The 24,469-nt window shown below is 42.6% G+C and overlaps 1 protein-coding gene across 1 annotated transcript in view; it reads left to right on the top strand.

The window, feature by feature from the left end:
- Nucleotides 1-24,469, top strand: part of NRAP (nebulin related anchoring protein) — a gene marked incomplete at both ends in the record, with an annotated part of 78,013 nt that overhangs the window by 6,523 nt on the left and 47,021 nt on the right. The window contains 13 exons of the mRNA XM_080694866.1: nt 50-154; nt 3,072-3,176; nt 4,874-4,978; nt 5,925-6,029; nt 6,979-7,086; nt 7,376-7,480; nt 11,046-11,150; nt 12,086-12,202; nt 15,229-15,333; nt 17,983-18,090; nt 19,101-19,205; nt 22,012-22,110; nt 23,051-23,155. Of these exons, the coding sequence (XP_080550992.1) occupies nt 50-154; nt 3,072-3,176; nt 4,874-4,978; nt 5,925-6,029; nt 6,979-7,086; nt 7,376-7,480; nt 11,046-11,150; nt 12,086-12,202; nt 15,229-15,333; nt 17,983-18,090; nt 19,101-19,205; nt 22,012-22,110; nt 23,051-23,155 (1,377 nt within the window). The remainder of the gene's footprint in view (nt 1-49; nt 155-3,071; nt 3,177-4,873; nt 4,979-5,924; nt 6,030-6,978; nt 7,087-7,375; nt 7,481-11,045; nt 11,151-12,085; nt 12,203-15,228; nt 15,334-17,982; nt 18,091-19,100; nt 19,206-22,011; nt 22,111-23,050; nt 23,156-24,469) is intronic.

The raw sequence follows: 24,469 nt of genomic DNA, 5'->3' as shown, positions 1-24,469 counted from the left end.
TCTTTCTCTTCTCGGATGGAAACATTACTGATAATATTTGATGGTGCAGGTCAGCGCCCAGGAAGATGGTGAGCAGTTTAAATCAGTTTTTCACTGGGACATGAAGTCCAAGGCTGGACCAGGGGCACCTGCCAGGCGACCACTGGGGAATGAGGTGAGAGGAGAGCAATAAAGGGATTGGGAACAAGAGAGGAGGGCGGCATCCTCTGCAAATGAAATGTGTTATTATCGTTGTTATCTCTAGAGAAAGTCAGCTGGGCTTCCTTTCACCCCATTTGTGATTCTGACCTTCGAGGGGAGCCCTCCGCCACTGTCCCAGCAGCAGCACTTCACCTGTGCCCTCTCCAGGCCAAGTTCATTGTCTTGACCCTTCCCACCACTGTTTCTGCTGCTGGGAGCAGTCCGGGCTCGAGAGCGAGCCTGCCCTTTCTTCTGCTGGCACTTGACTCGGCCCCAGCCCTGCCCCTCCATGCCACTAACCCCGCTGTGGGCCTCGCCATCTCTACCTCTGTGAGGGCTCCAGTCGGCTTTCCTTCTTCCAGCCTCACCCCGCCCTGGCGCACTGCGCTCACTGGTCACACGCAGCGTCCTAATGTCCCTGGCTTGCTCTTCCCACCGGCCTCTCTGTTAATCGCCTCCTTGTTTCAAAAGTCCCCAGCCATCTATTTTTTAATTATACACATAATACTTGCATTTTTTTCTTTTTGTAAAAAAAATGCTAACAACTCAAAGTTTACCTGCAATTCCAGTTCCCTTAGTAGAAGTTCCCACTGTAATCATATACTTCTATCTTTCTATCTATCATCTATCTATCATCTGCTATTTTCTATTCATTTATACCTGCCTATCAATAATTTATCTTTATGAATCATCTATCATCTACTTATCTATCATCTGCTATTTTCTATTAATTTATACCTATCAATAATTTATCTTTATGAATCACCTATCTATCTATCTATCTATCTACTTATGTCATCTTTGACTTTCTAGCACTTACATTTTGGACATACTACCTTGATTCAGGGATCTTGGTTGATTTATTTAATTACGCTTCACTTTAGTGTTCTCATCTGTAAAGTGAATTTTCAAAGCTCCCTAATTCACAGAGCTATTAGGAATCCTGATCGAGCACATGTACACAAAGATAAGAGAACAGTGGTGGGCACAGTAACCCTTGGATATTATTATTTTAATTGATAATTATGTGTATGTCTATTGAAATGTATATTTTTCATGAAACAATATGCATTGTTTTGCAGCTTGTGTTTTTCTCATTCAGTAAATACTTTGGAGACATTTTCACATCAGCACCCTTTTAAGCTGTGGTGGATGGGTGTACCATGAATACACCATTCAAAGTGGATGTACCATGCTCTCCTACTGGTGGGCAGGGTTATTTCCTTTTTTTTTTTTAACTACAAAGTTTCAGTGCCCTTTTCATGACCTCTTTTGGACCTAAGTGTTATCCTAGAATAGATAATGAAGATTAAAGGCTGTGTGTCCTTTTGATTTTTCAGTTGATTGGATAACTTTTTTTTGTGGTACTGGGGATGGAACCAAGGGTATTGTACCTCTGAACTACACCCCCAGTCCTATTTTTTAGTCTTTTTAATTTTTGGTAGTACTGGGGTTCCTGGCAACCCTTCTACTTCCAGGATATACTCTCAGACCTATTTTTTATATTTTTTTAAAATTTGGAAACAGGGTCTCTTAAGCCAGCCCAGCAGGCTTTGAACTTGCGCGATCCTCCTGTCTCTGCCTCCCAAGCACGGGGATTACAAGTGTGCGCCACCACGCCCGGCCTAGTCTTTTTAATATTTGGAACAGGGCCTCAGTAAGTTGTGAAGGGCCTAAGTAGCCGAGGCTGTCTGCGAACCAGGATCCTCTGGTCTCCACCTCCTGAATGCTGGAATCACAAGCGTGCGTCACGATGCCCAGCCTTGGTTGAATAACTTTCTAAATGCTATACATTGTAATCTCTCACAGGCAGACTATGAAAATACCTGTTTCCCCACATTCTTGCCAATGCTTGGTGTTGCCAGATATTTTGAAAGTCTTCATTTTGTCTTAATCTAGATTTTTCTTCGCTAGTGCAGTTGGGCATACTTTCCTAGATCGCTCCAGATCTCTAAAGGCTGGCCTGGCGCCCCCTGTCCAGCTTGCCCACCTGCAGCCCGCGTGGCTCCCTGTCTCTTGCCCTTGATGCAGTCAAACCCGGCTCCTCACGGCCTTCAGAGCCAGCTCATCGCTGCCTTTATACTTTGCTCCCTGGCTGTCCCCATTCCTGGGATTCACTCAATGTACATTTATTGGGTCTGTTAAGTGCTAGGCACTGTTCTAGGCTGTGGGGATCCATTAGTGAACAGAACATGAAAACCCCTGTCCTCGTGGAACTCCCCGAGAGGGGCTGCTGCTCTTGCCCCCTCTGCGCTTGTTAGCTGGCCTTGCCCTGGTCCAGCTTAAATCTCACCTTCCTGCCTCAAGCAGGGCCCTTCTCTTACCGACTGCCTTTTAACTCCTATTGTGTTCTCCATCCTTATTGTACAAATGTTCTCTAATTGCTGTTTGTTTCCTGCATTAGTTTTATCTCCAAAGGTAAGTCATAAATATCTTAAGAGAGAAACTTTGTCTTCCTTTTTTCCCCCTTTGCTTTTTTTCTCTCCATTATCAGTTTTCAGGCACATAATAGGGAGTAGGTTTTTGAAGTCTGTCTGAATATTGCTGATTAATCTCAGATTGCCCGTCTGCAGGGACCTCCCTCCCCTGCCCGATCGAGTGCAAGGACGAGAAAAGAAATATTAAGTTTTATTTGGACTTTCTCTGTTACATCAACGTTTCTCAGGAAGTTCAGTTATTTAGGATGATAGGTCATTTTCTATCTGAAAAAAACCCCAGACATTCTCATGAACAAAGACCTTACGTATAGTGATAGGAACTTAAGGCTTCTAGAGAATACCTCATTTTGACAATATATGTGAATGTTTAGGGGCGTATGAGGCAGATGGGGGGAATCTTGCCAGCCAAATGTCGCCGGTACATGTTTACACATCTGTGTGTTTCTTTTATAGAGAGCCTATTGGAGTGGATATGAAGAGGGCAGCTCTTGGTACCCGGGAGCTCTGCCAGACCCTGAAATCGTAAGAATGGTTGAAGCACAGCAGTCTCTTAGTGAGGTAAGGGCCCTAGAAATGATTTTAGCTATTGGCTTAGCAACTAGATATCTGTTAGTTTGCATGCTACATAATTAGTTTAAATCTTAAATGTTAATTAGTTATCAATTCATTTAGATATTTCTTTTTTTTTTTGCAGTATTGGGGATGGAACACAGGGGCATTCTATCTCCAAGCTATACCTCCAGCCCTATTTTTTATTCTTTATTTTGAAACAGGGGCTCACTGGGTTTCAAAGGGCCTCACTAAGTAGCTGAGGCAGTCTGCAAACCGTGATCCTCCGTCTCAGCCTCCCGAATGCTGGGATTACAAGCCTGCGCCACCGCGCCCATGTTCCTTTGTTTTTAAGAATGTAGTAGACAGAATACTGTACTCCCCAATGAGTCCCACGTCCTAATCCCCAGGACTTGAATTGATGTCGCCTTGCATGTCAAAGAGACATCGCAGATCAAATGAAGTTACTGACCTTTAGAGAAAGAGCCCTGATTCTTAGGGTGGCCTAGGGTAATCACCAGGGTCTAATATCAGGGAGGCAGAGGACAGAGGCTGTGATGACGTTGGCACATGTCAATACACGTCAAAGCACGTGGGGCTGGGAACTGGAATCGAAAGCCTCTAGAAACTGGAAATGACAAAGAAGCAGATTCTCCTCCAGTTTATCCAGATGGAACCAGCCTTGATGGCCCGTCTTAGACTGCTGCCCTGCAGAACTATCAGAGATATCCTAGAAAGGGTTCCAGTAAAAAAGCATCTCTAGCTGCGAATGCAGAAGTCCCCAACCTTTGGCACATAGTACTCTCTGGCCCCGTCCACACACTTTCCCCTTGAAGAGTCTGCTTTGGAAAATAATATTAATCTTTGTCACTTTCCCTTGAGAAAGTGGAAAGAAAAGCATCTGAAACTCGAACACTAAAGCGGTAAGTCTCACTAGGAAAACTAATCATCAGAAAGTGGGAAGCCGGACATGGTGGCACACTCCTGTAATTCCAGTACTTAGAAGGCTGAGACAGGAGGATCGCAGGTTCAACGTCAGCCTAAGCAATTTAGTGAGGCCCTCAGATACTTAATGAGACCATGTTACACAATTAAAAAATAAAATAGGGGATGGGAGCTGGGAGGTAGAATGCTCCTGGGTTCGATCTCCAGTGTCACCAAAAAAGAAAAGAAAAAAGAAAGGGAAGAAGGGAAGGAGGGAAGGAGGGAGGGAGGAAAAGGCATTTCACTCACAATCAGTAGAACTGTGCTGGGTGTGGTGGTGCACATTTGCAATCCCGGTACTTGGGAGGCTGAGACAGGAGAATCTCAGGTTCGCGGCCAGCCTCAGCAACTTAGTGAGGCCCTCCACCACTTAGTGAGACCCTGTTTCAAAATAAAGAATAAAAAATAAGGCTAGAAGTATAGCTCAAAGATTGAATGCCCCCTTGTGTATGAATGACTGTTTTATCATACGAGCCTTGGCGTGAAAGGCCTGTGGGGTTGTGCCAGGCTGCCCTTAATTTGATATTAGCATGAAGGAAATGGCTTTTAACCTGGGGAATAGGAGTTCTTCAGTGTTGATGTTTGAAAAATAACACTTTCAAATATCTTCCAGGTGATCATAATGTTTCCTAAGTGTCTGATGAATTCAGTTTCATTGCATTTTATTAGTTCTCATCCACTGTCATATTGGTTCTCATGCTGCTGTTGGTTCTGACCAACAGGAGTATACAGAAGACTACGAGCACCAGAGGGGCAAGGGGAGCTTCCCAGCCATGATCACGCCTGCGTACCAGAGGGCCAAGAAGGCCAACCAGCTGGCCAGCCAGGTGAGTGGCCCACTGCTTACTCACCATGACTGACTAGGCTCCATGATGTCATTAAAGAGGTTTTGTGATTAGAAAAGAAGTAGGGCCAGGTGTGGCGTCACATGCTCGTAATCCCAGTACTTGGGAGGCCGAGACAGGAGGATCGCAGTTTTCACAGCCAGCCTCAGCAACTTGTGGGGCCCTCTACAACTTTGTGAGACTCTTTCAAAATAAAGAATAAAAAATCAGCTGGGTGGTGTAGCTCAGAGGTAGGATTACCTGGATTCAATCCCCAACCATACACACACACACACACACACACACACACACACACACACACACACAACTAGAAAGAGAGTGCTTTGGGGCAGTAGGTACTATTAGTGTTATATTGGGGAGAAAACTATGGTCTTAACATTTCTCTATCATTTTATCCTTTATGTCTTGATTTTTGCTACATCCACAAAAATGGAGAGAAAACTACATAGTTCACCCAAAGACTTGAACCAACTGATTTCTCGAGGTTGCTCTAGTATCAGGGACACTGATTTGTAACAACTGAAGGGCAGATCCCCTTGAAGACTGCTGTGGTTTGTTGGTTAAAAGCTCAGATGTTGGAACCATATGCTGGGATCTGAATGTTGGCTCTATTGCATATTACCTGTGTGGCCATGAGGAAATTGCTTAGCCTCTCTGTTCCTGGGCTTATTTGAAAAGTGAGGAAAATATTAGTCCCACTGGATGTGCTTGTTCTAATAAAGTGAGTTACTCTTCACTAGCTGTTCCAAGTGCCTGGCCAGCTCTGGCACTGCATGTACTGCATAGAGACTTTTGTCTCATACCCGACTTGCCACAGCGTTGAGTGTGGTGTGATGGGTGTAGATTCAGAAGAGAAGTGAGGAAGGAGATGTCCTTGCAGAGCCTGGGAGGTAGGTGTGGCTTTGACTCTGCACTTTCTCCTGATCAGGTGGAATATAAGAGAGGGCATGATGAGCGCATCTCCAGGTTCACCACGCTGGCGGACACCCCGGAGCTGCTGCGGGCCAAGGCAGGGGCACAGCTACAAAGTGATGTAAGAACCAGTGGTGGCCACGAGACAGCCGTCTGCATTTAGCATCCCTCATCATCTCATACCTGGACGGGGAGCGAAGGTGGACATAGGAGGCACCCTAGTTTTGCATGGGTGCCAGGAAGAACTTTCTGAGGTCAAGGATGCTCGGGTCTAGTAAATCAGCTGGTGGTGGACCTTGTACAAACTTTTTAAAACAGAAAAGATCAGATGAGGATCAAAACAGATATATATGATTAATCTATAAGAAATTATCTCAACCACTGTAAATTAGAGGACATGATTTGTGAAGAATTTCTACCACTTGCCTAGAGTAGGAAAATAACTTGGTGTTATTTTTTAATGGTGAGTTGAAGCACAACTCTTTGGTAATAAATGGTTTCCACTTGCCTTGGCCCAGATCTGGGATTGGGAAGCTTCCTTTGTCTCCTTCCTAAGCTTCACCTGAGCTCCTCAAGGGTATAAGATTTATTCATTTGCCCAATCCCGCTGCCTGGCCCATGCCAGGCGCCACACAGTTACGTGCTGAATTTCATATTGTTTCCATGTGCCAGGCACGGTGCTGGGTATTGGGAATAAAAATGTAAATAAGAGCCGGGCGTGGTGGCGCACACTTGTGATCCCCGTGGTTGGGAGGCGGAGACAGGGGAGGATCGTGCAGGTTCGAAGCCAGCCGCGCTAGCTTAAGAGACCCTGTTTCCAAATAAAAAAAGTATAAAATATGTCTGGGAGTGTAGCCCAGAGGTAGAAGGGTTTCCAGGAACCCCAGTACCACACACACAAAAAAAAATGTAAATAAGATGCACGTGGTCCATGGAGCTGTAAGTCAGTTACGTGCCATGAGAGCTGTGGCAGGGTGGGTAAATGTCATGGAAGCCCTTAGCAGAGCACCTCACTGAGATCATCTGGGAGACAGTGGGATTGTGGCATGTGATCACTCTTTTTTTTTCAGGTGGGGTACACTGAGGACTGTGAACAGCAGAGAGGCAAAGGCAGCTTCCCTGCTATGATCACACCTGCTTATCAGATAGCCAAAAGAGCCAATGAGCTGGCGAGTGACGTAAGTGCTCGGGGCAGCATCGTCGGGTGAATCAGGCAGCAGGGCCTGGGCCTGGGGACTCCAACGCCTGACTAATTTTGCCTGCACCTTGGAGCCAAGAAAGAGCTTTCTCTCGTAGTTTCCAATCATTTTTACCATGACAGTGACCTGGCACTTCTACGTTTATGACATATTCCTTAGATTCAAGCCGAAGAAGAGCATCCATTCCATGAGACATCCACTTTTACTCCTCTGGCTCCTGTGCAAGGGCAGTTAAATTCAATGAGTTTGTCCTTTTCCCTCCAAACAGGTGAGGTACCATCAACAATATCAAAGAGAAATGAGGGGAATGGCTGGCTCAGCTGTTGGAGCCGAGGACACAGTGACAAAGCGACGTGTAGACCAGTATGACCAGGTGTGTGATGACACAACATCCTCTCCACTGGCTCTTTCCGCAGCCAGTTCTTAGTTTGGCCCCTCCTAGCTGTGGTGCAGTCTGTTTGTTTAACTAGGGGTTGGGCTGTGGTTTATCTTAGCCCTACTTATGAACGAAGGATCTCCCAAACCAACAAGTAACAATTCTCCAGGGCTCAATCCAACACACTTAGGAAAACACTTTCCAAGAAATTTTTTTTAATAAAGAAGGTATACCAATATGGCAGCCTGGCCAAGAATAAGACATTCTTTTCTATTCCTTGAAGAACAGCTTCAAGGACTAAGACTGGTTATATTTGGTCCATCTCTATATAAACGTGAAAAGGATCAAATGTCTGTTGTAAAAATATTGAGCATTTCTCTGTGTAACAGAGCTCATTTTCTTAGAAAGTTAGTTTCTTAGAGAGTACAGACCTTTTTCTGTTTCATTTTTCAAACGAACCATATTTTGTCGGGAATGAAAAGGTCAAGATGACAGTACAAGCCAATTTTTATTTGCACATCCCCTTGTGTTTTCTGGTACTACCCAGGTGTTATAGGGGAGAAAAGTAACATCCCCACCCACCTCACAGCTACAACTATCAAAGATTGGAAGAGAAACTGTGTGTGCTGGAATTTTGCATTCATTGGGTTTAAATGAATTATGTTCTTCATTGGATATTTTGAATTACTTGGCAATGAATTATTTGACTCTGTAACATACATAGCCTATAAAATGAAACACAAAAAATTATTTCTCTTCTTTAGAAAAATGTGGGCATATACTCACATGAGTCTTAGGATGTGTGTGAACATGGGGCATGACTCTATGACTCCTTTGTGAATGTCTGCTAGAGCTAAAGTGTTTGGTTTTGGGTTTAAAAGGTCATTTTATGAAATTCTGTGAGTTAATTAAGTGTTCTCTTGTTGCTTTAAATGCAACAGAAATATGTTTTTACTGGTTTGATGTATTAAATCTACTGTATAGAAGTCTGTGTGTGTGCGTGTGTGTGTGTGTGTGTGCGTGCGTGTGTGTATGTTATTGTGGATTGAACCCAGAGGCATTGTATCTCCGAGCTACACCCCAGTCCTTTTTGTTATTATGTTTTGAAGTAGGGTCTCACTAATTTGCTGAGGCCAATCTCAAACCCTTAATCCTCTGGTCTCTGCCTCTTAACTACTGAGACTACAGGTATGTGCCACTATACCTGGCTCAGGATAAATTTTAAAAATCAGCTTTATTTTTAAAAATTGACTTCTTTCTTTGGCAAAAAATGCTTTCTTTGTCTTTGAACAGTCTTGTCTACCACTAGTTATAAGATACACATATAATTTCATATGTATATCAAGACATGCCCATGCATATACACAGATGAAATGCAACTCATAATGTTGTAGTTGATTCTTGGTTATTAGGACAATTTGAAGTTTCTAGTCTTGATAATAAACCAAGAATCAAGTGGGTGTTGTTTGATAGCACCATAGACAGCTGTTGAGAGGACTCAGTGCAGTGTGGCATTTCACTGCGCAATTTAGTGCCATTCGCCAGGGTCTGAGTAGGAGGGAGAGACACAGAAGCAGGAGCTAGTCAGATAAACTATAAATATCTGCAGTGCCTGAAATGACAAGCAATTCATTCTTCTTAGTTCCTCCTCCTCCTCCTCCTCCTCCTCCTCCTCCTCCTCCTCCTCCTCCTCCTCCTCCTCCTCCTCCTCCTCCTCCTTCTTCTTCTTCTTCTTCTTCTTCTTCTTCTTCTTCTTCTTTTTGTGGTACTGGGGATTGAACCCAGTGGCATTCTACCTCTGAGCTATATCCCAGCCCTATTTTATTTTTTATTTTGAAACAGGGTCTTGCTAAGTTGCTGAGGCTAGCCTTGAACCAGTCATCCAAGATTATAGAACTGCACTACCATGTCTGGTTTCTTTCCTTTTTTTTCTTTTTTTTTTTTTTCCTGTGGCACTGGGATTGAACCCAGGGACATTCTACCTTTGAGCTACACCCCCAGTCCTGTTTTTTTATTCTTTATTTTGAAACAGGTTCTCACTAAGTTGTGGAGGACCTCACTAAGTAGCTGAGGCTCATTTTTTTTTAACTAGGCTTGTTAAAAAAAATCTATACCACGTACTTGATTTATTATTTGTAACTAATCAACTCCCCAATAGGAATAGGTGTTCTACAAAAAGATTTGCATACACACACACACACACACACACACACACACACACACACTAAATAAAGCTACAAACACAAAGCTGTGGACTAGGGTGGAAAAAAACCATAGATCAGATTACCAAAGAATCTGAGAGCCTTTAAAAAACAAAACTTACCTTTTTAAAATTTATTATGTTTGACCCAGAATATCCTGGCAGCCCAGCACAGAGGGGCACTCAGGCTAACTAGTATTCATTACTGGATAATGGAAAGCCTGGGCATTTAATTTGTCCCAAGTGTTTAAGAAAATAAATTGGCAGAATTTCAGGGGCAGCCCCTGCCTTGGAAGAGGCCCCAGGAGATGGAGCCTGAGCCCGATGGTCACAGTTAGGCTGTTGCCAATCTGTGGGCAACGTGAAGGGAGAGGGGAGGAGAGGTAGCAGACGAGTCTGCCTGGGCTGGATCTGGGATAAGGGAGGACTCAGGACTCTCAAGAAAGTTGCATCTGAGGAGGAACTGAAGTATATCTGGCTGCCAGGAGAAGGTTCGCCCAGTTATGTAATGATGGCGTCATGAAAGAGTAGGGATTCCTTTGTGGGAGTGGGTGAGTGGTGTAGGGAAAAGAAAGGTAACAGAATTAAGACTGAGGTTGTCAGCCTGAGTGTCTAACACACATTCACTCCCATCTCAGGTAATCCGATACCAATATGAAGCTTTTCCCTGCAAATCACTAAAGTTGTATAATGCTCCTTTCCCGGTTTCATGACACACATCTCAGGGGGCGACAGTAGAGGGACATCAAAACATACCTCTGCCACAGAGCCAAGGGAAGATAATGTATGAGACTTCTGAATGATGAAGGACTTCCCTGGCACTAGTTAAGATGTGAATATTTGAGCTGGTGTGATGGTTCACACTTATAATCCCAGCATTTTGAGAGGCTGAGACAGGAGGATCGTGGTTTGCAGCCAGGCTCAGCTACTACTTAGGCTCTTTGCAACTCAGTGAGACCCTGTTTCAAAATAAAGAATAAAAAATAGGGCTAGGGGTATATCTTGGAGGTAGAATGCCCCTGGGTTCCATCCCCAATACTGAAAAAAAAAAAAAAAGATGTGAATATTTCAGAACAGCTAGGGAAGAGATTGGCAGAGTATTTTGATTACTCTGGTGGAAATAAAGATGATGACCCTAGTAGTAGTTGCCATTTATTTATGCTGACTGTGTACTGGGTACCAGTAAATGGACTCCAGAGTCCAATATCATAGCCACTACATGGCACAGCTCCTCCAGTCATCGCTGGAATGTGCATTGTGTTTGGGCCTGTATGGAAACAGGCTACGTGGGCAATCATTTCTGATCTCCATCTGTTTGGGGTGGGGAGCAGTACTGATCAGTGTTCTTGATTAATTCCACAGGGTTACTCAGAGGAGTGTGACGAACCCAGGGGAAAGGGCAGCTTCCCGGCCATGATTACTCCAGCGTATCAGAATGCCAAGAAGGCCAATGAACTCGCTAGTGATGTGAGTACCACGCAGGGTCCACAGGAAGAGCCACAGGGCAGAAGATGATACTTTGTAGGTTGTGCTCCCCTGAAGCCTACAGGCAGATATGCTTCTTAGAGCTGAGCCAAAGTAGAATGTCCCCCTAGCCCTCCATCCCCCACTAGATCTCTGATGTCTTCTTTTCCTATTCAGAGTCTTTGGTGACATATAACTGTTCCCAAGGAAATTGACATGGGCAAACAGCATAACTCACATAGGATCATCTGAAGCAAGTTACAAATGCTGGTGCAGCCAGATAAGCAGAGATGAAGAAAGTCCTTACCAAAAGTCCATGTAGAAATTGAGCATTTTCTACCAAAGAGCTAATTAAGGCATATAATTATCAAACTGGGCGTAACCCAGTGATAAAATGATTTTTATTAGTAGAATGTTAGCCAGCCGGCAGTCCTTGAAACATAGGTTATAATTAAACTGGGTAGTGTAAAATGCTTGCTGTAGATCCTAACGCACCAAATTGGACTTGGTCTCTAATTAGAACCTAGCATTCGTTACTCTGCTGTTTCCCCAGAACAGCACCACCTTTGCCCTGAGAAGGGAAGTACAAGACATTACTCTGCCTCTCATTAACAGGCTAGAGGAGAGAGGATATTGAAAGCCAGGGCAAAATGAGGTTGGAATTACATCCTTGACTGGGATCACTTTAAGGCCTTTAAAATTTTTTTTAATGGAGAGTTAAGTATAACATGAAGGAAGTGTGAAAAGGGCCAGTAAAATTTAATACAAGAAGGACCGAGTTGTTTATAGATTTAATGGAGAAAGAGTCCACGTGAATGCTTTTTCCCTCAGAAATTCTATTAAGCAAATGCTGACATTAAGTCTGGGGTAATTTTGGAGAAGTTTCTCCCACAGACCTTGGAAAAAACAACCCCAGTTCCTCTGTGTGTTTCTTTCAGGTAAAATACAGGCAGGACTTCCATAAGATGAAAGGTGCGGCACATTATCATTCTCTCCCAGCCCAAGACAACCTGGTTCTGAAACGGGCTCAGAGTGTGAACAAGCTCGTAAGTGAGGTAGGTATGGGGAAGAGTCACACCCATGTGCTTCACCTTCTTCACACTAGACACCAGATGAGGTGACCCCATAATAAAAGATGTCAGCTAAGAGTCCAATGTTACATGTACGCCTCATAGGTTGTGAGTTTCTGCAGGATTACTACACAGTAGAATGCAATTAACAAGAGAGCCGAGAATCAAACAAGTTCAGTCTTCTTCCGGTAGCTCAAAAGTTTCTTTCCAAATCCTCACCGGGCTGTAGAAATTCAAAAGTGCCAGGCGGTAGGCTTCTAGTTGGCAGAAAGAATACCAGATGTCACAGCTTTTAAAACAACATGTCACAATAGAGTGGAAATCAAAGACCAGAAAGAATGTTTCAAATGTCACACTTCTCTGCTCTCATCGTCGTACTCAAGGCAATACTCCACCAATTTCACTACCTTACACAGGCAACTTGTCAGAGGGTGCCTGTTGTTTGGTCTAGTCTGTGTCTAAGCTTTTTTGAATTGTTCGGGCTTCGTGGCAAGGAAATAGTCCTCTAGTCCCTCGCATCTTTTTTGTACCCTACTGTCTCTTCACAGTAGTTCCTCTCATCCAGATCATTTTTCTGAACTCTTGAGTTGGCAGTTGGAAAAGTTGGCAACAGGAAGAACAATTATTCAAACTACTCACCTAACAAGTTATCTGAAGATGCAAACATCCCAGAATAGCATTCTTCTCTAACCTCGTAAGGCGGGTCCTTCCCCCCTCACTGTTAGTTACCCGGCAGTCCTGCAACTTTGTCAGCTCTGAGTCACAGGACTGATGATCTGAGCCCCTCAGGAGCCACAGGTACTTTGAGGTAGTAAATGGGTGCTGAGGTTTTAGATTCCACCTTTAAACTAGTTTTCCAGATGATTCTGATGCTGTGAGTAGAGGTTGTTAGACTATGCTCTCAATGTCAGCTCTGGCCCGTGACCTGCTCCTGTAAATAAAATTTTATTGGCAAACTACCATATCATATTTGTTCATATATTGTCTGGGCTGCTTTTGAATTACATAGGTGGAATTGAGTGATCGCTTGATGTAGAGACCACCTGGCTGGCAAAGCCTAAATTATTGACTGCCTGCTTATCTGATTAGCTCTAGATGAGACCTTTGCAATTAGTAGGTCATCACTTTGCTAGAAGAGCAAAGGGCCTGGTTCTGGTTCATAGAGACTTTCAGAGACTGTGGAACCAGAACACTGGAAGTGCAGCTCCTCCACCCAGGAATAACATTGTTAAGGTTTTGGCCTTTTTGTATGTAAATATCTACAATGGAGAATGTAGATACAATGCTATATATGTATAGAGTTGGAATTAAACTGTAGTTTTATATTTTTTTACTTAAAATCATTTGTTGAACTTTTTAAATTTTTTTTATCGGTACACTATAGTTTCACATCATAACGTGGATCATATCGACAATGGCATACGTTCACACAGTACTTGGTGCCCTCCCCCCACACTTCCCCTTCGTCCCCTCCCAACAATGAGTGTCTAGGTTGACCGTGCTAATTCACACTTATACACATATTCGAATGTAGCTCCTCCTTTAATCAACCTCAGCCTTCTTCCTCTCCTACCCTTTCTTTCTAGCTTTGCTGAGGTTTCCCCTCCCTTATCTGGAGTCCCTCTGGTATCCCCAATACTCCCTAGTTTGAACATATAATATGTTGAACATTTTAGCACATCTTGCATGCTAAAAGGTATCTCCCTATTATATTTCATTTGATAAAAGGTTACCAGGGAATATCTCATTTCTTTTTGCCATTATGTTTACCCAGTGAGACAAACCAGCTCTGCCTCTATTAATGGTAGTCATCCTTAGCTTTCTTCTGCAATTATCTGGGAGAGTTGGAGTCTCTATAATAATGATAGTCTCATATCTTCTTTCAGCACTCAGGGGAGTTCAAGTAGCCAAACTTTTAAAATTAAAGACAGACACGCTCCATCGGAATGATTGATTTTTATCATACTCCCCAATAGTGTACCTTTTTGTTAATACCATTGAAATACACATATAGAGACATGAGTATGTTCTAAGTGTACAGGAGGAAAGATTTCTACACAAGTGCGCACATCTGTATAATTAGCTCTCAGATCAAGACCCAGAACATGAACAGAGGGTCCCCTGGGCATTTCCCCCTAGGAGTAACCACTTGATTCCTAAAGCTAGGTTTGCCTTTAAAGTGTGTGTGTGTGTGTGTGTGTGTGTGTGTGTGCGCGCGCGCGTGTGCACAAATGTGTGAGTGTGCTGGGGATTGAACTGTGAGTCTTGTGGATGCTACTACTGAGCTCCATTCCCAGCCTCCGTTTTGCCATTTTGTGAACTATATGAAGCTTAATAGTGTTCATTCTTGGAAAGGACCATATGTTTTTAATTTTTGGAGAGAAACTGATTATTTAATTTTTGTTTTTTTAAACAAAGGAAAACAATACTTACAGTATCCCATGCCTGACATTTTATTTTATTTTATTTGGTGGTACTGGGGGGTGGAACCTAGGGGCTTTCTACCTCCAGGCTATACTCCCAGACCTATTTTATATTTTATTTGGAAACAGGGTCTCGCTAAGTTGCTGAGAGCCTCACTAAGTAGCTGAGGCTGGCTTTGAACTTGTGCGATCCTCCTGTCTCGGCCTCCCAAGCACGGGGATTACAAGCGTGCACCACCACACCCGGCTGATGCCTGGCATTTTTTTTTGTGTGTGTGTGTGGTACTGGGGTTCCTGGAAGCCCTTCTACCTCCGGGCTACACTCCCAGACCTATTTTTACATTTTCATTTGGAAACAGGGTCTCCTAAGCCAGCGTGCGCGGCTGGCTTCGAACCTGCGCGATCCTCCTGTCTCTGCCTCCCAAGCATGGGGATTACAAGCGTGTGCCACCACGCCTGGCGTGCCTGGCATTTTAAAATTGAGGTTAAAAGAGTTTTCTAAAAATATTCCAGTCAAGTCCCAGAAGCATTATTTAAGAGCGACTTTTCGTTTGGTTCAATTGTGCATCTGGTGTTTTGGTTTCTAAGGTGGAGTATAAGAAGGATCTGGAAAGTAGTAAAGGTCACAGTATCAACTACTGTGAAACACCTCAATTCAGGAACATGAGCAAGATCTCAAAATTCACCAGTGATGTGAGTCGTCCATGCCTATGCATGGGTATTTGTTTGGGTACTCTTTGTGAGCTTAATTTCTAGGTCTCCCAAGAGACGGTCTATGTGGATGGATCCCTGGATGGATCCCTGGTCTTGGAGACGCATGGCCTGTAGGCATGAGTGCCTATGAGACTGAGTTAAGGTTGCCTGCTGAGATTGGTCTACACTGTGTCCAACTATGTCTGATCCCTTTTTCCTCCCCACATTGACTTCCAGTCTTCAGGGCAGGGCTTGCTCCCTGTGTCTTTTTGCATTCATTCTGTGCAGCATGGTGTCCATTCCTAGTGATGGATGTGGGCAAGGGAGCATGGCTGAGCATGTGACTTCCCCTCTGAATGTAACTTTGTACTTTCTGAGTTAATGTAGTACATGACCTCACTTAACCCTCATCGTCATCTGGGGAGCCAGACATTAGTTCCCTATCTTATAGGTGTGGCGTTCATGAATTTTGATATTCTGAGAGCAGGTCTGGAAGTGCATCTTTGAGAATATGGAGAATCTATTCTAGATTGTATGATCTTACTTCTGCTTAGCTGAACATAATAGTAGAATTCATAACCGCATGGGATTTTGTAAGGCTCAGGGAGGAATTCCTTTTGCATGAAGATAGTGGTTATGAGGACCAGTTTTGGAACCAACATACTTGGTTCCATAGTTAGCCAAGTGGGCAAGTCATTTCAGCAATCTGAGTCACTTTGTCCATTATTAAAATGGAGATGATAATAATTCCTTCATCTCCATTATGAAAATAAACTGAGATAAATAGGATCATGTCAAATATATAGCAATAGTAGACTACTTAGTCCCAGTGCCTGGAAATTCGAGGACTTGCCAAGGCAGGTGATTTTAATGCAGCCTCATTAGAAGCTGCCCATATTTACCTATTTATGGATGCTCTTCATTTCATTTTGATCTTCTCTTTACTTGATAAGCTGTATCTGGGACATGGCATCATTATTTCACACGATTGCAGTAGTGACTGATTCTTGCATCATAGAATTTGACAAAGCTCGGGTGTCCTTCATACCCAGTCGTTCCTTGGTACCCATGGGAATTTGGTTCTAGGATACTCCTGGTGGATAACAAAAGTCTTCAGATATTAAAGTGCCTTATGTGAAATAGAATAACATTTGCACATAACCTGTGTATATTCTTACATATGCTTTAAATAATCTATAGATTATTTACAGTGCCCATGCAGTATAAATGCTATATAAATAGTTGTTATACTGCTTAAGGAGTCGTGACAAGAAAAAAATCTGTACGTGTTCAATACAGATGCAATTTTCTTTCTGAAATTTTGGATGCATGGTTGGCTAAACCCATGGCCATGGATCCCCTGAGTGCAGAGGGCCAACTGCATGTGGAAATGGAGGTAGTAGCATGAGGTGGTATGCACCTGTCCCCGGCCTCGGGCTGTGCAGAGAATGCTCGTGCAGCCTGTGCTTCTCCAGTAGTGAGCTCCACGCTCTCATGGAGAGGTTTCACATTGGAAAAAATTGGGTAAATTTATTTTATTTTTATTTTATTCTTTTGGTGGCACTGGGGTTCCTGGAAGCCCTTCTACCTTAGGGCTACACTCCCAGACCTATTTTATATATTTTTTTTATTTGGAAACAGGGTCTCTTAAGCCGGTGCGGCTGGCTTCGAACCTGTGCGATCCTCCTGTCTCCGCCTCCCAAGCGCAGGGATTACAAGCGTGCGCCGCCACGCCCGGCAAAAATTGGGTAAATTTAAAGCTGAGAACTTAAAAATAAACAAACCAAGTCTGCTTTGTGCTGTCGATGCCTGTGAGACTCCATGTCCTTATATGCTTATCTGTCTCTGACTTCTTGTGCCTGCTTGAAATTTGCCATTTAGTTTGGGTACTGGGGATTGAACCCAGGGGCATTTTACCTCTAAGTTACACCCACAACTCTATTTTATTTATTTATTTTTACTTCTTAAACAGGGTCTTGCCTAATTACTGAGGGTCTCTCTTAAGTTGCTGGAACTGTCCTTGAACCTACATCCTTCTGTCTCAGCCTACCGAGCACTGGGATTACATGTGTGTACCACCATATCTGGCTTGAAATATATTATTTTAAAAAAAGAGTTTGATCCAGGCGTGATTGTGCACGCTTGCAATCCCAGAATTTGGGAGGCCGAGACAGGAGGATGCAGGTTCGCAGACAGCCTCAGCTACTTAGTGAGGCTCTTTGCAACTCAGTGAGACCCCGTTTCAAAATAAAGAATAGGAAATATGGCCGGGGATGTAGCCTGGTGGTACATGCCTGTAATCCGAATACTTGAAAAGATGAGATAGGGAATCATAGGAATCAGGCCAGCCTCAGTTATTTAGCTAGACTCTCAGCAACTTAGCAAAACCCCATTCCAAAATTAAAAAAAAAAAAATAAGAAGGGATGGGGGTATAAATCAGAGGTGGAATACCTCTAGGTTCAAACCCTAGTGCCAAAAATAAATAAGCATGTATTTTTCAAAGTTTGCTTTATATTTTATTCATTGGTACACTGACTACCTAAATCATTGAATTTCATCATTTGTGTTTTAGATTTAGTGCATTAGGTGAGTAGTTTATCTTCAACTAGTTGGGAAGTCTTCACTGAAAGTTTTGTGCTTCTATGTAGAATAAATATAAAGAAAACTACCAGAACCAGATGCGAGGCCACTATGAAGGCGTTGGTATGGACAGACGCACGCTGCATGCTCTGAAAGCTGGCAGCCTGGCCAGCAACGTGAGTGTTTCTAGAAGGGCTTGAAGGGGTGGAGCAGGGTAGGGCATAAGAAATTAAGTCAATTCCTTTTCGACTTCCCTTTCTAAAATATTTGTGTCCTAGTATGTAAAGATGGACCCATAAGGGTTTCTAAATATTAGCCACTGCAACTAAGAATATGTAAAATCCCTTAAAATTTTCAAAGGCTCAATTTATTTATCTTAGCTTCCTCGGTTTTGAAGAGTAATTAGATCTAATATACTTAATCCAGTATGATAAAAAATTTAGTTTCTGAGAGATAAAGAGAAATTGAAGGAGTATGATTCATATTTGAAATTACACAGGGCTCCAAAGTGTTTGCGATTTATTTGGAGTTGGTTGGTTGGATGGTTGACGAGTTTGCCTGCTTATTTATTCAGTAAATCTGTTTATTTAAGACCTACCATGGCCAGGCACTAGTCAAGGAAGTGGGATAACAAAATATATCTGGATCCTGTTTTCCTTGGAGCATGTAAATTTTTTTTTATCACTTTTGGGTTGACTTTGTCAGTCCAGTTCATGTATTTCCAAATGCCAGGTTGGAAATCTTGGAGGTAAACGTTACTTAGAAAAAAAACTGATTTCATTATTAAAACATACAAACATCAGATTTCCTTTGTTGATGTTATCAAATTTGACCCTTAGAAAAAAAAATTAAAAAGTACTTGAAAGTACTTTTCATTTATTTTCTTAGAGTAAACCAAACATGCCTTTATGGTTTGCCATATGCAAGTGCTCATTTTTAACAAAATTGAGTTCTATAAGAAAGAAAAAAAATAAAGATATTACAGGTAGAAGCTCACTAATTTTTATATCAATTAAGAATTCAAATTAATTAAAGGCAAAAGTGTGAACATAATTTTCCTTGAAGGCGATGAAATGAAATTCCTTTTATCTCTGGCTATTTTGAAAGATTTTTAGTGACATTCAAACTAGGTTGAAAGAAAATGAGGACTAATTTCTCCTTTCTCGTTCTTTTATTTGGGTTGCAGATCGCATACAAGGCTGATTATAAAAACGATATCGTGGACTACAACTACCCAGCCACTCTTACCCCTTCCTACCAAACAACAATGAAGCTGGTTCCACTGAAAGATGTAAGTCCTCTCCCAGTAGTCTGTTTGCTTTGTTAAGTGCCACTTTCTCTCTGAGGAATGATTCTTAAGCAGCAGGATGGAAAGAAGAAAGATATAACAGCTAGAAAGAGGTGGAAGGAACTGAAAAAGGGGGAGTCTTTCCCCTAGGAAAACTGTTCATGCACATTGTAAACTCAGGTTATTAATGTAGAGTGGGGACAACTCAGGTTTTTGTCTTGAAAATAACCCAGAGTCCAGTGTCTCCCTTTGGAATTTGGAGGGCTATGTCTGTTGGGATATTTATGATCATTGTCCCTTAGCAATGATGATTTTATCTTTAACTTAAAGGTGCAGGATGAAATGAAATAAAATAAAATAAAATGGATAGATGGTAGATGTAAGTTGAGTGTGAGTGGTATAAAGAATTTTGCTACATGTTTATTATTATAAAATTTGGAAAATAAAGAAAAATACAAAGGAAAAAGTCATTTACCATCTTGAGAAGTACTTAAGGTACTTGGGAAGTGAATTGGTATCATAATTTATGGTCAGTGAAAATGATCTCCAATCAACAATTTATGAAATAATTCTACAGAATTTTATTGAATGCCTACTGGTACTTGCCATCAGTTCCTTTGGAATCAGCAATTCTACTCAAGTTTTTCTGTTGTTAGATAAGGTGTCACCTTGACTTCTTTCTGGCTGTGGTGTGAATTTGAACCTATCATCCTTAATCTAGAGACTTGAGTATTTAGGAAGTTTGGAAAACCTATTTACCAGAGCATTTGTAGTCTTTATGTCTGGTAGACTTAAAATGGTGAAATAGCTGTGAAATTAAATAAAGTCTGGATCCTTAATTAGAGAGCATTCCCTTCAGATGGATTTTTATAAACACTAATAGAATTAAAATGAGACTCTATATTTAGCAAAGAAACTCTCCCGAATGTAGACTGAAGCAATGGCCAGGCATTTGTGATATTGTAGAGATGTGATTAATCATGAAAACTGTTAATTATTACGTCCTGCAGAGAAAAGTAATTGTGCTCTGTGACATTCTTAATGCAGAATTAACGGGAAGGAATATGCCATTTAAAATATACAGTTTTTGTGATATTTTATCATGCATAATTCTGAATTCTAATTGACTCTATTATGAGTTGATAATTTTGCCTCTGAATTAATTCATTAGGAAGTCACAGTACTCTAATCTCATTAGTCATTGACATTGAAATGACTTTATATTTCCTGGTTTCCCCTATATACTCAGAACATCCACAAACTTTTCTCCTTGAATCATCACTAACCAAAAAGCATAAAGTAGCTCTGTCTTTGGCTCCAAATCTAACAAAATGCTCTGAGGCCCATTGTTAGGAAGTTGTTTTTCCTAGGTCATATTCTAAAGGTCAGCTTGTAAGTCATTAGTGCCTGGAATACTTTCCCCAGTCAAAACAATGCGAGCTCTGGCTATGAGGAACCCCTGGTCCACTTGTACAATACCAAGCAATCGTTCCAAGCACAAGAACTTTGGCAAACCGTGTTTACAAAACGGAGACTAAGAGCCACCTTGAGCGGCAGACGCCTGGGATTTAACATGAGCTCTGACGCCTATTACCTGTGTGACCTTGAACAAGTCGCTGTAGGTTTCTGTGCCTCTGTGTCTACATTGTGAGGTGGGGAATAATAATAGTGCCAAGCCACAGGGTGGTGGGGAGAGTCCAGTTCTGTGTTAAGCACAGGCCAAGTGCTGTGTACTGATCATAACTATCATCATTGGGTGTTGGAATGGGAATGAGAGAAATATAAACCCCAGGGAAGACATGGCCCTCAGTTCTGTTTCCTGTGTGTCACTGATTTATTTTTTATTTTTATGTGGATCATACTGAAATTGGCATACATTCAGACTGTGTCACTGAATTTTAAAAATATTGAACTATTTTCCAGCGTTTAGAAATTACAAAATTTTACATAATAACATGGATTTCCGGTGTCTTTGGAATAACTAGAAAATACGGCCATTCTGTGTCCTAGGCTGATGCATGATAACCACGCTCTAGCGCCAGGCAGCAGCTACCGCCCTCAGCCACAGTCCCTACCATTCCTTCCCACCTCCCCAGCAATAGCCAGGCGCTGAGCCTCACACTTAGCTAGTGGTCCAGGTCCCAGTGATGCTCCTGACCTTTCTGCTGCAGATTCCCCAAGTGGGCTGTCATCTCTGGGAGGCAGCTGTAGAAGGCAGCAGGAGGCAGATTCAAGGGCAAAAATGTATATGACAGTACAGAAAAGTACACTAAGTAGATACAGACCTTGAATTTTTTTCAAAGTAGCCTTGGGTACATTTTTATTGGGAATGAGTCTAGGAATCAAATTACTGGGATGTGGGATATGAGGTTGTGCCAGAATACCATACTGTGTTTTTAAAGCAGGGGTCCCAATCTGCATTTCGGCCAGCAGCCTTACGGGACTTCCCATAGCGCCATGTCCTTGCCAACACTTGGTATTATCAGCAAGTTTAAGTTCCTCTCTTCAGGTGGGTGACAAAGGCTCTCTTGTATTTCTGATTTGCAATCTTCTGGTGAATGCTGCGGATGAGCACCTTTTGCTAAGTTCACTGGTCTGTTTGTCGATCTCCTTTAGGAGTTCCCTGTTCAAGTCACTCGCTCCTCAGTGCACTGTTTTCCTAGCTGTTAGGTTTGGAGTATCATCCATTTGGAATCTTCGGTTCTTTTTAATAATTTGAGAATCACCACTTGGTTGGGTTAGGGAAGGGAGTCAAGAAAACCTTAGCGAGAAAAAGCAAGTGCCATCTGCCTGTGCTGTTTTGACCCAGGTCAACTACAGGCAGAGCATTGACAAGTTGAAGTACAGCTCTGTGACCAGTACTCCACAGATCGTCCAAGCCAAAATCAACGCCCAGCAGCTGAGCCACGTAAGTGACCGTCCCCTGCCAGCCACAGGTGAGGCTGTTTTGGTTGTCAGGGGGCCTCTTGATGTCTGTCCCCCAGGACATGACTTTTACTGATGGTGACATATATTACTAAAGCTGCGAAATGACACCCCCTTGAACATTTTTATTATGAAAATTTTCAAACATATTCAGAAGTAGAGAGAATAACAAAATGGACCCCCACGTCTCTATCGCCTACCTTCAATCAGTATCAACTCATGGCCATCTTGTTTTATCTATCTATCCAACCAAGTCCCTATCCCCTGTTCATTTGAAGAAACTTCCAGATATTACCTAACTTAAACTATAAACATTTCAGTATGAATATCTAAGAGGTGAAAAAATTAAATATGTTTACTCAATTTTAATTCACCATACCACGAAACACCCTAAAAGTAATTCTTACTATCACCAGTGTCCAAGATCCAGGATTAATTTGAGGGCTAGACTACCTCTCAGGTGATGCTGTATTCGTCCACTGTGCCTATCTAGCTGCATTGCACACCTGTGATTTAATGTGTCTTTTTTTTTTACAAATGCATATTTGATAGTTTCTCATTGAATATCTATCTTGCTTGTAGCAAGATGTTCAGCACAGCAGCAAGTTTTTTTTCAAGTTTCCTATCTTCAGATGCTTCTAAGGGGAGTTGGTGGAGTAGTCATGAGGAGTTCTTTGGCAAACTCACAAATTAGAATGTGCCTCGCCTCTGAGACCTCTGTTGTTGTTTTTTTTCTTTTGCTTGGCACCTTCAATCTGTTCATTAAGAACCTCCTCAAAATTACAGGCTCCCTTGTAAAATCTCTTTTTTATAAACCCCTTCTTAGTGATGGGTCTCAGGGGAAAGTGGGGGAGAAAGTGTTTTCCTCCCCATTCTCCTTCTGCCTGTGTAAAACCCCAGTGGATATATTTCAAATCTGACAGGTGAATTACCGTGCGGACTATGAGAAGAACAAGTTGAATTACACACTGCCGCAGGACGTGCCTCAGCTGGTGAAGGCCAAATCCAATGCCGAGCTCTTTAGTGAGGTGAGCAGGCAATGTGGGGGGAACGTGGCCCGGATTTTTGTATAGAGTGAAAATGAAGATGCTGGAATGGTCCAACCAGTAGGGGGCTCTGTTCTGAGAGAGGTTCATCAAGCTCATCAACCTGTTATAGATTTGAATTTTGTTATTCTGTTCATGAGGAATAAACTGGTCATAGCAGTTTAAGTCTCACCCTACACGCACATGTGTGATGTGTGTGAACACACACACACACACACACACACACACACACACACACACACACATCCATCATCATCACCATCATCGACATCGTCCTGGTGACTTCGAAGTGGTGACTTTTATACAGAGGACATTAAAGTTTTAAGAAGAACAATAGCCGGGTGTGGTGGAGCACGCTTGTAATCCCAGCATTCAGGAGACTGAGACAGGAGTATCGCGGTTCGCAGACAGCCTCAGCTACTTTGCAACTCATTGAGACCCTGTTTCAAAATAAAGAATAAAAAATAAGACTGGAGGTCTAGCTCAAAAGTAGAATGCCCCTGGCATTGTTCAAAATGATAATTATTCAAAACAATAATTATCAGTGTTCTGGAGTCACTGGTGGGTCGTGATTAGGTTTCTCTTTCCAGATTGGATTTGTGGGGTGGGAGAATTAAAAACAGGAATTTCTGGGAGTGGTGGCGCACGCTTGTAATCCCTGTGCTTGGGAGGCGGAGACAGGAGGATGGCGCAGGTTCGAAGCCAGCCGCGCTGGCTCAGGAGACCCTGTTACCAAATAAAAATATAAAAAAATAGGTCTGGGAGTGTAGCCCGGAAGTAGAAGGGTTTCCAGGAACCCCAGTACCACCAAAAAATTAAATAAAACCAGGAATTAATGTTTTTTGAAGCTTGTTCTATACTGTGGTGGGTGATTGATATGTGGTATGATATGATATGATATGATATGATATGATATAGAGTTATCATAACCCCCAGGGGTATTTCAGGAGCACAGTTCATGTTGATCAGCTTTGAGTTGCTGTAAATCAAATTCCTGGCAAGAACAATTCAAAGCAGGAAAGACTTATTTGGCTCATGGTTTCAAAGGTTCAGTCCATGGTCAGCCAGCTCCAAGGCAGATACATCATGGTGAGGGGCAGCAGAAGCCAGCTGCTCTCTTTGTGGCAGTCAGAAAGTAGAGAGACAGGGAGATGTCAGGGACCTTCACAGTCCTCAAGGCCACACCCCCAGCGGCCCCTCCCCCGCCACACCCCACCTCTCAGCTCTGAGGCTTAGGGAGCAGGATTTCATTGAATGCACTTTGGGGAAACATTCCCATTCCAAACAATAATACAG

The sequence above is a fragment of the Muscardinus avellanarius genome, assembly GCF_963383645.1.
Source record: "Muscardinus avellanarius genome assembly, chromosome: 4".
NCBI classification, from domain to species: Eukaryota; Metazoa; Chordata; class Mammalia; order Rodentia; family Gliridae; genus Muscardinus; species Muscardinus avellanarius.
Note: the sequence above shows the minus strand (reverse complement) of the source record. Positions and strands in the feature narration are given on the sequence as shown.